The 15,274-nt window shown below is 37.4% G+C and overlaps 1 protein-coding gene across 3 annotated transcripts in view; it reads left to right on the plus strand.

Annotated features, from left to right (window-relative positions):
* The window catches only part of EHBP1L1 (EH domain binding protein 1 like 1), a 149,145-nt gene that overhangs the window by 21,882 nt on the left and 111,989 nt on the right, over positions 1–15,274 (plus strand). For all 3 annotated transcript variants that reach the window (XM_075188756.1, XM_075188757.1, XM_075188758.1), the window contains exon 2: positions 14,096–14,153. In XM_075188756.1, the coding sequence (XP_075044857.1) occupies positions 14,096–14,153 (58 nt within the window). The remainder of the gene's footprint in view (positions 1–14,095; positions 14,154–15,274) is intronic.

Consider the following 15,274-nt stretch of genomic DNA (forward strand, 5'->3'; position numbering starts at 1 on the left):
TTAATAAATTAATAGAAGACCTGTAATAGCCATTCTTCTGAGAAAACAGCTGTTTTCTCACGATTTTTTTCACAATTTGCTAAATAGACTGTCTAGTATATCTTACTACATATTTTCTGTATTTCAAGCTTTACTTTTGCTTTATGTTATCATTTATGGTGTATATGCTTTGGATTATTCTTCCCAAAGTCAAATAAAAAAAAATTCTCATGACTTTTCTTATGTAAGCCAATGTGTATCAGATTCAGGGTTAAACCTGGAGTTAGTGGAATTTTCAGTTGCCCGACACAAACCTAGGCTATCACCTTCGTAATGTTTGCTTTTGCTAGTTCTTATAACACTGTAGAATATGTGTTATAATTTCATTCTCTTCCCTTCCTTCCATCCCCTTTTCTCTTCTTTCCCCCCTCTAACTACTTCATTGCTTTTATGGACCTTTTCCCAGATGTTTACACACATGGAATCTTCCTATGGAAACTCAGCGGGGATAGTGATGTTATGAAACTGTGGTATGGAACTGGTTAATAGCTTGATGTCTTTACAGCCATGGGGCAGAAAATAGGTCAGCACATTCATTAATAAATCTATCTAGTGACTAGCCAAATTTGGCGGCTGTTTCTCCGTAATGCAAAGTTCTGTTTTTATAAACCAGTTCTACAGTAAACTTCAGAATTTTTTCCTTCCATCTCTTTCCTTCTCATTGCCTTTTTTCCCCAGCCCAATACTGTTTCACTCTGTGGTTGTCTGTTCCTCCTGTGGAGACACATACAGTATTTATGTCAACTATATTCCTATTTTACTGGTGAAGGACTGGAGATTGAGGAGAGCTTTATGGCAAATGTTCCTGACAGATAAATGTATACGAGGTGTTAAAATTTTTAAATGACTATTCCTCTAGAATGCAGGTGCTATTTTTGGCACTCAAAAGATAGTAGAATATATTGGTATTATAATCATGTTAAAGTGGAATTATGCACAAAATTTAAAATCAAATATTAAGACTAGATTCTATAGAAAGTAAATGGTAGCATATACAGGTTAACTGTGGCAGTGCTGGGGTCATGGGTTTGATTTTTACCATGGCCCCATCTGTGTTGAGTTTGTATGTTATTCCCATATTTGCTTGGGTTTCCTTCAGGAAATGGATCCTGGTGTGTGTGAGTGGTACAGAATATAAACTGTAAACTGATTATTCAGGGACTAATGTCAATGATTCCATAGAATAGCAGCTGAGGATGCCCAAGATGGCTACCTCACCCTCTGCAACTAAATAAAGTGCTTTGAGTTCTATTGGGGAAAAAGGAGCTATATGAATAAATTATTAGTATCCTTTATTTTTCAAGTGCCAACATATTACTTATGTTGCTCATAGCACTGTACAATGAGGGGATCATGATACAAATAAATAACATACAATAACATACAACAAAAGGTAAATATGGCAAATCCCAAATGAGCTTACAGTCTAAGGGCTAGATTTACTAAGCTGCGGGTTTGAAAAAGTGGGGATGTTGCCTATAGCAACCAATCAGATTCTAGCTTTCATTTATTTAGTACCTTCTACAAAATGACAGCTAGAATCTGATTTGTTGCCATAGGCAACATCCCCACTTTCTCAAACCCGCAGCTTAGTAAATCTAGCCCTAAGAGATGTGGAGAACAATTGATACGTAAGGTAATAGAATAACAATTGTAGCTGGTGGTAGGAAATGTGTGGCGAATGTAAGGGTGAGTACACACTACAGAAAATTTCTCCTGACATCTTTAATGATTTTACCAGGGATTAAAAAACAAGTCCTTATCAGCATACCGATACATGTGTACACACTGAACACATTTTACACGATTTACCTTCAGATCTGTGATTTTCATCTGTCGTAACCATTGGCTGAAGAGATCGTGACTCTGCACACTCCATAGAGATCTATGGACACTGCTGGTTGTGAGTGTATACACACTGCAGAATTGGAAAAACATTGTTCCATCGGTGAACGAGATTTTTAGTTCAGTTTAAAAATCAATTGAAACATAGCAATGAGCTTTGGAACGATCATTGTACATCGTTGCAAACAAATGTGATATCAGGCTAAATGGTCGTTTATCTTTTGATTGGCCCGATAATTGTCTGAAAACACTGTAGTGTGTACCTAGCCTTACTTTGAGGTCTGAAAGCCTGAGGGTTACTTAGGGTCTGACCATCTTTTGCATTTGCTTCATTATGCAGTCCACTCCTGCTGTAGTTGGTAGAAGCTTAGTTAATTTCTTACAGTCATCATTTGAATCACAGATAAAATGGCTTTCTGAAAAAACTCAATTTTTTTGTGCAAACTACAGAAGTCGCACATGAAGCATGGCAAGGAAATGCTTTATTTTGCCCTGCTCTGATGATCAAAAGGAAATCTTGACTAAGCACAGGGCCGGACTGCGGCTATAAATTAGCATTAAAAGCATACAGGCCCACCTCTGTTGATGAGTAGAAAATAAACCATGTGCCGCAGCACAGCGGTGCAGCCACCAAGGGTGTGGGCACATTGCGTTGGGGGCATAGTCAACATGGGGAATTGATACATACATTATGATAAAACATTACATTTATCACGATTTTCCCATCCACATTATGACAATCCCAGTCCACTTTACTTATCTATGCTTCTGATGCTGCTGACATCCATCAGGGTGGGAACTTTCTGTAAAGCAGCAGGGAAGCTCTTTTTTTCACCTAGTTTACCAAATCTCATGAGACTTAGATCTCCTCGGCTTGCAGCAGGCTGCGTCCTGTCCAGGGACTGGGAACAGCTATCAGCTTCCTCCTGCTAACCAGAGCTAGATTAAGGTTCAGGGGTTCCAGGACACTTAAGACAGGGGGGCTCCTATGTTGTAATACGGTTATTAGACAAATTTTAGACAAATACTCAGGCAATACTGTGTGCACACAGTTCTGCCTTCACAAACAGTACAGTGTGAAGCAGGAATACCTCCCAACTGTCCTTGCAGTCAAACCAAATCCTGACTAAGCGGGACAGTCACCCACCAAATTCAAGACAGTTGGTAGACTGTTCTGTTCTCTCCTACCTGTTCTTGTCACTTTCACCACCTGTGGCTGCTAGTGTCTGTAGTTGCTGGTTGTCTGGATCCTGGAATGTTGGAGGCCCAACTTGGAAAAAAAAATGGGTATATAAAATTTAGAAAACTCCAACCCCGGAATTAAATCAGTAGCACCCACATTTTATAATTAGGCCTCCCTCCAGCCCCAACATTAAAATAACAGTCTGCACATTTGCTAAATAGATCTTTATATCAATAAATACCATGTCATTACATTATTAGTACCCAAATTATAGCAATAAATACCGCCCCCGACAGACAGACACACACACTTATACTACATCAATACTTACCCACACTACAGCAATCAGCAATACCCCTACACTTAACAGCAAAACTCCCACATTGCAGCAATCATGAATATCCCCCCCCCCAAATGACAGCAACCACCATTACTCACACATTACATCAATACCCTCTCCCACTTATTAAAAATACTAACCCCCAAACACACTACATCATTACCACCACCAATTATACAGTCGCCACTGTAGGAAATCTCCTCCAAAATAGCAACAACAGATTAGCTACACACATATAATTAACAAGTACCCTTTTCTCTCAATTGCATTGTAATGGCGGAATGTTCATGAATCATTCCAAAGGAAATAAAACGCTTAAAAATATATAAAAAAAAAAAACACAACTGTTGAATGATCACCTGACCATACACTGCCACATAAAAAATATTTCCATCTACATCAAAATGTCAGAGGAAAATATTTTTTTACTACAGTAACTGGATATGCGTATATTTTTTTTACTACAGTAACTGGATATGCGCCTTTTCTTTTCATTTTAAATAACACAGTATAGAAATTAAGTGTGGTGGAGGGGGTGGGTGAGAGGTAATTAGATGTGATCCATCAGTTTGATTAGGTAGGAAACATTTAGATTATTTACCTGGAGATGTCTGCCCCCTTAACTCACAGGCAGGGTCGTCAAGGGAAATTTTGGGCAACGTCTTGGGGCCCCCTCCATATGAACAATGACAGAGATTTATGAGTGAAAAAGCACTAGGCCACCCCCTTTGACAGAAATCCATATTATGCCACACCTTAGTGCCCCCAGTTCATATTATGCCTATTAATATTAATATCACCATCAATTAACATTATGCCATGCGGTAGTGTCCCCAGTTCATATTATGCAACACAATAGTGTCCCCATTTGATATTATGCCACACCGTAGTGGCCCCCAGTTCAATTTATGCCACAAAGTACTACCCCCAAATCATATTATGCCATACAGTAGTGCCGCCTATTTATATTATGCCATACAATAGTGTCCCCAATACATATTATGCTATACAGTAGTGCCCCAATTCAGATAATGCCACAATAGTGCCCCCCAAATCATATTGTGCCATACAATAGTGCCCTAAAATCATATTATGTCACAATAGTGTCCTCAAATTATATTATGCCATACAATAGTAACCCCAAACTATGTATGCCATACAGTAGTTCCCCCAAATCATATTATGCCATACAGTAATTCCCCCAAATTATATTATGCCATACAATAAAGTCCCCAATACATATTATGCCATACAATAGTGTCCCCAATACGTATTATGCCATACAATAGTGTCCCTAATACGTATTATACCATACAATAGTGTCCCTAATAGGTATTATGCCAAACAATAGGTCCCAGATCAAGAACGGTTAAAATGTAATCAAAAATGCATTGCACATAATATATTATATTAACGTACCTGATTATGGCATCCTGTGTGATCACCTACTGGGTATGCTCTATTCAATTATATTTTATATTTTTCTTTTTGCAATCAATCCTTCCAATTCATTGACAGAATAGACCTTTCAGCAAAATAATGTATCCTCACAAATCTTACTTCTAAATAGGGTATATTTGTCACTCTACCCTACAGTCCCAAAAAAGGACTTATGTTATTGCTTGAGCCTTTACCACTTGAAATAAAGTATGGCTTATAATTAGGAACGAGTGTAAAAAAATCTGTTAAATAGCTGTATTTTTTTATTGTAAGTGGAATTAAGCAGAATGTGTAATATATAGTCGCATATTTATGAAAGGTTGAAAGTCCCTTCTGTTTTCACCAGAGATGGGGCTTATTTTCTCTTTACCCAATACATAAAAGGAGTTGCTGATGGGGAAAAACATTGTTATCCTCAAAGATAACCCTGCCTTTGCATGTTGAAGCCTATTTAATAAGTTTTGTTTAAATTTTGTTTAAATTTTCCACTGAATCACTGCTTTAAATTATTTTTGTTTTAATTGTTAAAATGAATGAGAAATATGTTTACCTCTTTTGCGGGTTTAAGTATTCTCCAAGGTCTAAAAACATGGTTCACCAACGGCAATTTTAAAGTATCAATGAGGGTAGAACCCTTGCTGATACCCAGGGGAGGGCTGGCAGACTTTAGCCCGGGGGCAAGCACACAGATTTGGCCCATAAGTAGCGGCCCATCCTTAAAGGGTGGTTTTTGGTACAATATATATTTATCTATATTTAAAGTCGGCTATTTTAGTGTTGCTTAATCCATATATATATTTTTATGCCAAGGCCCAGAGCTGGATTAAGGCTCTGGGGGGCCTGGTCACTTTGAACAGGGTAACCCCCTATGATGTAGCATGGTTATCATTTTAGACAAATACACAGGCAATACCGTGTGCACTACTGTTAGGTGCACACAGTTCTGCCTTCACGAGCGGTACACAGTGAAGCGGGACATACCTCCCAACTGTCCTAAGTGAGACAGTCACCCAAATTAGGGACTGTCCTATTAGATTCAGGACAGTAGGCAGACTGTCCTGCTCTCTCCTACCTGTTCTTGTCATTTTCACCACTTGTGGCTGCTGGTTACTTCATTTGCTGGTTGTCTGGATCCTGGAATATTGGAGGCCCTATTTGGAAAAAAAATGGGTACATAAAATTTCGAAAACTCCAACCAGTCCTAGTGTTAAATCAATAGCACCCACATTTTATAATTAGGCCTCCCTCCGACAAAAAACATTAAATAATAATATTCACATTTGCTAAATAGACCTATTTCCCTCCAACCAACCCTGACATTAGATTGCAAACACATTTAAAATATAAACCTATTTCCCTCCCTCCAAACAGCCCCAGCAATAATTTAAATAGCATTTACATTTAACAAATATTACCATTTCCCACAACAATCACAGGCATTAAATAATACATAATCACATTTAATAAATAGACCTCATTTTCCACAAACAGCCCACAATCAATAAATAGCTCTCAAACCACCCCAGCATTAAACTAAAGGGTAATTACCCCATTATAAATTCATGGGCCCCACTTTTAAATTAAATTACCCCACAAATAAATGAGCCCCCACCTGCACTCTACTATTAAATAGCCTACCTCCCACACTATATTAAGACCCCCTTCCCTCAAATATATTAACATACTTCCCCCCACACACACACTATATATACTGCCCAAACAAACATGCTATATATACTGCCTACACATACACACAATATACACTGCCCACACACACACACACACACACACACACACACACACACACACACAATATATACTACACACACACACACACACACACAATATAAACTGCCCACACAAACATGCTATATATACTGCCCACACACACAATATATACTGCCCCAACACACACACACACACACACACGCACAATATAAACTGCCCACAAACACACAATATATACTGCCCACACACAATATATACTGCCCCATCACACACACACACAATATAAACTGCCCACAAACACACAATATATACTGCCCACACACACACACAATATGTGTGTGTGTGGGCAGTATATATTGTGGGCAGTAGGCGGATACCTTGTGGAGCCTAACAAATAAATGATAATAATAATATTAATAATAATATATACTGCCCACATACACACACACACACACACACACACACACAATATATACTGCCCACACACACCCACACAATATATACTACCCACACAATATATACTGTCCACACACACACACACACACACACAATATATACTGCACACACACACACACACAATATATACTGCCCACAAAATATATACTGCTAACACACACACACGCAATATATAGTGCCCACACACTCACATACTATATATACTGCCCACACAAACATACTATATATACTGCCCACACACACATACTCTATATATACTGCCCCACACACACACATACTATATATACTGCCCACACACACATACTATATATATACTGCGGCAGTTCACACATGGGACGCACCTGTCATGTGGTGCGCGTCCCATGTGACAAGCCATAAAGGGAGGGAAGGAGGGGAGGAGAGGCCACGGCCAATGATGAAAGGTGCCTGGTCCCAGAGGAGGGGCCAGCCACCAAAAAATAGAGACTTGGACCAGTTCATGCACCGGCCCAAAATAGTAATTTTCCATCCGACCCGGGGGGAATGTGCCCCCTTTGCCCCAGGCCCAACCTGCCCTTGATACCCCATCTAAAGGTAGTGACACACAATCAATTCTGTCACTACCAAGCTTCGAGCAACAGAATCATAATTCAAAATTGCATTCATGTGAGTGGCCAAAAATCTATCTGTTTATCTTTCAGGTCAAGGGGCTGGAACATTAAAGGCTTCATTACGCCCTGTTAGTGCTTGTCATTGTATTGCTATGTTCTATCATTATGTGGCATTGTAGCTGTTTTATGATAATACATTCCGCAATATTGGGTCAGTTGCTCAATGTCAACTGTGCTATTGTGGCATGTTGGCAGCTTAAGTGCTACACAAGAAGAAGGTAATACCTTCCAAGAGGTTTTATCCTAGTGTGACAGTCCCTTTTAGAGGGTATTTCTGTACTCAATTTCAAACAGCATCTCATGTGCAGCCCATTCTTCCATGTTGCACCATTGCAGCTTTTGATAAACTAGGGTAGAAGAAAATTAACTAAATGTGACATACTAACAATATATTTGCTAAATACATACTTGTCTACTCTCCTAGAATGTCCTGGAGGCTCCAGAATTTCAGGGAGTCCTCCTGGACTCCTGAAGAGCAGACAGCCTCCCAGGCGACAATTGTTTCATTAAGCCCTGCCCCCTCATTACAAAAATGCAAATGCCCCTTTTCACACTTGCCACCAGACCTCCACCTGGGATCTGTTAGTTAGCAAGTATGGCAAAATAAGACCTCTGTGCTCACAAATACAAAGGTGTAGATTATCTAACATACTAAAAAAGGAAAAAATGGAGGTGTTGCCCATAGCAACCAATCAGATTCTAGATATCGTTAATCTAGTACATTCTATCAAATGATAGCTAAAAGTTCCTTTTTAGAACAACTAAACCAAAGTGGGTTATTTACTAAATTAACTCAAATCTGGAGATCTGCTCTAAAATCGTAGGCACTAATCAGACATTTGTTTTCTTTGTCTAACTTGCATAAGATGAATTAAAAGTAATTTCTGATCGAGTGCTATGGTTTTAGTACAAATTTGAACCTTGTTAGTAAATAACTATCAAAGTATCTTTTATTGTGAGTGAATGGTGCTCTACAGACAGCACTGTGGAAAACATTGGTGAGGTTAACCTTTTCCTTTTCTTAACAGCAGATACAATTCTCTTCTTGCATTTGAAATAAAAAAACAATGTAAGAAATTCCCAGGGAAAGCTATGATGTCTGATGTCTACTTTATTTTGGTATATTTTGTGTATTGTATTGTCCATATGTACAGAATGCATTGCCACCTATAATGTATCCTCTAGTATTTTCCCTGACGTTTACTTGCATTGCATTCCATTTTCAGCATGAGAAAAGTCATGTGTGAACAAGTAGTCAGGGTTGTTCATTTAGATTAAGTAAGAAAAAATGTTGCCTTTTGAAGAGGCTGTTGCATATTTATGAAAACAGGTGCAGGGAGAAATGTAGTGCTGCCCATAGCAATGAATCAGATGTTTGCTATTGTGCATAAACAGCACTTGAAAAATTATAAAATGTTATTTTGTTTCTTATGAGTAACATCACCTTTTTCCTTTTACAGTTTATATAAGCATAAACACTTTCACATCATCATTAAATCTGACAAATTATTTTAAAATATATCTTGCACTTTTATTTATTAACATTTACTTATGTGGCGACAGTATACTATGCAGCACTTTTAATTTGACATTTACACTCCCATCATCTGTTTCTATTCTATTTCTGCTTTCCCGGCTAATGGGACATTATTTTAGCTCTAATTTGTCTGTTGCCCAAGAAGTCTAGAGTATTTCAATTTGATCCTTGTTCCTAAAACTAAAAAGGTTGAGTGTAATTTCAAGTGGTGTCTGTTATTTAAAGATTCATTAATCTGTCATAAACATTACTCCCTTCATGGAAATTTGTGCTTCTCCACGAAGGGCCTCCGGTTCCATCTGCTTATGAAGATTGCTTACTCTACATGCAGCAGTGATAGCACTATCAGAAAACAAGCCTGATATTGCCACGTTACTCCAAAATGAGTGTGGTGACAAAGACTGATTGGCTCAAAATCATATCATTTTTATGCATGCCCATAGTGTTGCTAGATAATCAACGTCGGCCTGTGTGTAAAGTAATTTGTTAAACTTATTAACAGGCCTTTGTGATCTCGCTTATTAGCCTGAGCTTCAAACTCCCAGATCTGTTTTGACCCACACTGAAGAGTGACGAAATCGGAAAGGGATCTTGACAATAGGACCAAGCTGTATGATTGCCTACATGTGCCCTGTAAATAATTAACAATATTTCCATATATATTCCAGTTTCAGCAATATTTATGTATACTGACCATAAAAGGGCACAAACTACAGCCCACTGGTAGCAAAATAGTTTATTTTTATGTTGTGTTTTTGTCCATGACTATAAATTTGCTCTGTTTTTAAAAGTTTATTATATATCTTAACTTTTATATTTTAACTATAGTTTCTTCTGTCCCTGAGATATTGGAAGTATGATTTGCTTAGTTAAAGTTTCAGAGCAAAATATTTACAGTTTTTTACTTTTTATATGAACATTGCCTTACAATTGATTTACTAAGGATTGTGGGTTATATGTAGTACAGTACTATAATGTTACATTTAGAAAACATAGGTTTAGAAATGAGGTGCCAATTATTTTACAGAAAATGTATGCTATTTATATTAATGTAACTATAATCATATGTGTATAAAATGTAAAGTGTATTTTGTGTTTTTGTTTATTTTATATTTATATGTAAACTTTTGCTATTTTTACTTTTATTTTTTTATTAGTGCAAATGTTTTAGTCTATTTATTGTTAATTTGCTTACATATACAATATTTTTCTCCGTAATTTTCCATTTTCTACATGATATATGTTATTATTTGTATATTGCCCAGCCACTACACACTGCTGCAATCAACAGTGTTCCACGCCTAGAGTTTATAGTTTACAAATAAGGGAAAACTTTATATGGAGACAGGTACTAGAAATGTGAGGAACTTTGGACTTTATTTCTATATCTAAAGTTCAGCAGATATGGTTTATGTGTTTTGGGATGTAGTGAAACAGTCATATTTGCTTTACTTATTTAATTGAAGAACCATGCTTGTTTATGTATGTTTTAGACATGTGTTAGTAGCTGTAAACATATCAATTCTGATAGACTCGTCATTAAAAATATTTCAGGTTCAGAAGTATTTCTAGGTAGAGTAGGCTTTCTGCTTATAATAGTATAAATACAGTGTAGGCCACTGTATGATGTGCACCTCCGTGATGGGCCTGGATGATTTCTATAACTCACTTCAAGGTGCACAGAAAACACTTCCGCAACATAGACATGATCAAAGTTTGTCTGGAAATGTGCTTATCTGCTAAACTGTAATATAGAGGCCAGAAGACTACCAGTTCTGAGCTGTTGCTAAATTGAATTCCTCTCCTTATAGCAAGAAGCACTTCTAAAGATGCATCACCTACTATTTTTGCTAATACTGAAATGCAAACATTATGCTATTGTATTGTACTCAACTGTGAGTTAAATAATGACATGGCAGCATGGCAGCTCAGTGGTTAGCACTTCTGCCTCACAGAGCTGGGGTCACGATTTCAATTCCCAACCATGGCATCATCTGTGTGGAGTTTGTATGTTCTCCCTGTGTTTGCGTGGGTTTCCTCCGGGTGTTCCTGTTTCCTCCCACACTCCAAAACCATACTAGTAGGTTAATTTGCTGCTATCAAAATTGACCCTAGTCTCTCTCTCTCAGTCTGTGTGTATGTTAGGGAATTTAGACTGCAAGCTCCAATGGGGCAGGGACTGATGTGAATGAGTTCTCTGTACAGCACTGCGGAATCAGTGGCGCTATATGAATAGATGATGATGATGATGATGAATACTTCATTTGCATGCAAAGGGGAGGGGGGCTATATGTACTTTGGAGACACCAAGATAATATGAAATGTTTTAATACAATATAAAACATTTTTCCTACTTTGTCCATTTTTCCTATTTTGTCCTTTTTTGTGAGATGTTTTTTTTTCCGCTAGCTGCAATGAACACCATTAGTGCTATTAAAAAAAGGAAAATCCTCTCTTCCAGAGCTTTTTGAAACATATTGAATAGGTTTTAATCCAGGGAATATTTTGGGAACATTTCAAGTAATTTGTGTGTAGAAAAAAATTAGGTAAGGAGGGAGCAATGTTGGCTGTCTGTGACCTGGCAACGGCATTGTGCAATAATTCATGTACTGGAGATTTTGGGAATGTGTAAGCACATTCGGTTTACAAAAGCTGTTCTACACAGGATCAGCTGAGACTGGTAAATTTAGAAAAGCTAATTTTAATCTAGTAAGGTCATCTCTAAGGCATGAAGATAAAGATGAAGTCTTCACTGGAAAATCACAGAACAATAAATCAAAAACAATGTTGCTTTATGAATACAGATTATATACAATTAGGAAACAAGTAGGAAGTATATGGTGAATAGAACTTTGATAAAAGATGATTTGTCCATCATTCCAAATAGAAAAAGAGAAATGCATATGTAAATCTATTTACTTTAAAATGAAAAGATCACAAATAGTTATAACTTTCCTATAAACTGTATATTTATAGTAGCCTGTTGTGACCTGACTTGTGTTATGTCTGAGTTACAGATCAGGGCCTTGTAACTATGCCTTTGGCTCTTTCTGCCTGCTTTTCTTGTTCTGCAATTCTTCCTGGGATGTCATTGCAGTGGCCTCTCCAGTTACATTTATAGAGTAGAACTGACTTTGGATAGCAGATACAACTGCTGGTGGTGAAAAGCAATAACGGTGACGCAGAGGTTTGTTGGATGCCATGTTAGCAATCGCCAGTGTCAGCAATGTGAGAACTTCGGCAAGTCACCTTGTCTCCATGTTTTCTATTCACTAGGAAGTAGATTTATTGTTGCATTGATATAAGTATTCTCAATTTAATTTAGAAAATTGTAGGCATTGTAAGATATTATGTCTAAATACATCAGGGTACAGCTCAGCCTTTTAAGTAACCCTTAATGCAGTGATGGGTAATTGGCATCCCAGCCTTCATATGCTTCTCCCAGTTTTTTCTTGCTGGTCGTTTTCTCTGCTTTATGTATTGTCAGGCCGAGCTCTTAATCTCTGTTTTATGCATACTTGCCTACTCTCCTGTAATTTTTGGTAGGCTCCCGAATATTGGGGAGTCCTCTTGGACTCTCAGAAGTGTAGGCATCCTCCTGGACTATGATGGAGTTGGAGCTTTTGATGCAATTTTGCTTTATTAAGCCCCGCCCCTGCTATGAAATGCCATGATTCTCCCGGAGGAGAAGTTTGAAAACTTGGTAAGCATGGTTTTATGCCCAGGCAAACTTTTACTTATTTATTAAAAGCTGGGGTCATAAAAGAGAGAAATAAGACTGACCTTTTTTGCCTCTGTTATGGGGCACATTAAAATCCACAAGCACAACAGGTTGATGAATGGAAACATCTTTGCTGAATTGTGTTGCGCCTTTTCCAGCCTCACTAAATTTCATAAATATGTGAAAAATCTGGTCACCCACAAGTCACATTGAATTGACAGATTTGTTTGTTCTAGCTCGGAAAATCTTACATTAAAATATCCACTAATATATTATTACAGATTGGTATCTCTTTCTTTGATAAATGTACTGTTTCATTTTATTACTGAGAATAAGAGTAATTCTGCTTTTATATAAACTCCCAGCAATATAAACTCCCAGCAGAACGCACAGAGAGGAAAACATGCATCTGTTAAGAATTTTATCATTAAGAAAAAAGATTTTAAACATTTAAAAAAAAAACCACAACTTTTTGTTTTCCACCAAATACATTTATCGAGATATTCTCAATGCGTATTGTATATAATATTAATTTTTATAATTCTGGCATACTCATCATCATTACTATCACTCGGTACTTACAGTTGTACCTTAGAGATGTAGAAAGCTTGAATAGGATGCTACTGTGTGACCTTAGCAGACCCTTACTGTACATTGACTAAGTGGATACGCCCCCTCCCTCCCCCGTTCCGCACCTGAAATGCGTCCTTTGCGTTTGAAGATGAATTGGATTTATTTGCACTCGCGGGCATATAGTTAGTTTCTGGGCATGCGCAGTTAAATTTATGCAAAATACAGCATGCATCGACATTTACGTTCCTTAATCAATCAGGCCCTCCGTATATTTAAGAATGTTACTAGTAGTTATGTCACAGTAAGATAATTTGTTTTATATACAGTGTTTTTTTAATAAAGGGTTGTTTGATAAATGTCAATTGACTGAGCACTTAATGTGGCAAATACTCTGATATATTATGGAAGCTTATCAGTATATTGCTGTTATATGTATTATCTTGTGTGTTTTTTTTTACATAACTCTGTGTCTTTCTCTTAATATATTTAAACAACTGTTTATGTCTCTTTCTCTTACTTTGTTTCCAACTCCCTTGTATTGCTTATGACGTTAGCTAATTGCCTTTTACTTTTTTTCTTCTAGGCAGCCAGATAAAATAGTGATTGTATGGACTCGAAGAAATAGAAGAGTCTCCTCTAAGGTACGCATGTGTGGTAGTGGATTAAACTCTTACTTTCAATCCATCCTCTCATACTTTTTCCCCCTTATTCTACCTTTCATAATACATTTTTAAAAGTATTAGTAACTAATGAACATGTGATTTTTTTTGTGCTGACCAACTGTGAAACACTTAGGGCCTCATTTTGTATTGGATGCAAGTGCATTTAGGTTGGTCGTACACGGCATGTGCACAATTTGCATTAGCATTTGAGCTGCACATATCTAACGCTTGTGGCCCCTTTTATGTCAGGGGCATCCTTGTGATTGTACAGTACTGTAAGGGTGTAGAGATGCAATTTAACTATGGCCCCTCAGTTGTGCACCTATTTCGCTTTAGAGTTACGACCATTTTGTGTGTTCTGTGAATGTATTTTTTACACTTACACAAAATAAAGTTGAGTTGTGCCAAAGTGTAAAGGAAGCCAAAATGCATTCTGACATATTTGCACAGGCACAAGTTTGAAAACTTTGTACAACGCTAAATCACCCCTAGAGCTGAATAAAATATTAATATTAAGATACTGCTTGTTGCAAATAATATAAATGTTACATTTTGAAGGTAGAAAATAGAAGAGAATTGTTCATTTGGTTAAGATCATTTACATAACATTTGTAACACTAAGGGGTTATGTGGCCTATTTATGAAAGGGTGAAAGCCACATAGTCCCACATAATCCCTTCATAAACGTTTCGTAAAAACGGGTGTTTTTCTCCCTATCTATCAAATGCTATCACTGATGGTAGCCCCCACCAGCAAAGATATCGCCAGCTTTCTCTGGCAATAGACTTCCCATGAAAAGCATAGAGAATTCGACTTCATCATCAGCTATTTATATAGCGCCACTAATTCCGCAGGGCTATACAGAGAACTCACTCACATCAGTCCCAGTCTCATTGGAGCTTACAGTCTAATTTCCTTAACATGCAAACAGACCAAGAGAGACTAAAGTCAATTTAATAGCAGCCAATTAACCTACTAATATGTTTTTGGAGTGTGGGAGGAACCTGGAGCACCCTTGCAAAAATGGGGAGAACATACAAACTCCACAAAGATAAGGTCATGGTCAGGAAATTCATGACCCCAGTGCTGTGAAGCAGAAG

Source organism: Mixophyes fleayi, chromosome 10, assembly GCF_038048845.1.
Source record: "Mixophyes fleayi isolate aMixFle1 chromosome 10, aMixFle1.hap1, whole genome shotgun sequence".
Lineage (NCBI taxonomy): Eukaryota > Metazoa > Chordata > Amphibia > Anura > Limnodynastidae > Mixophyes > Mixophyes fleayi.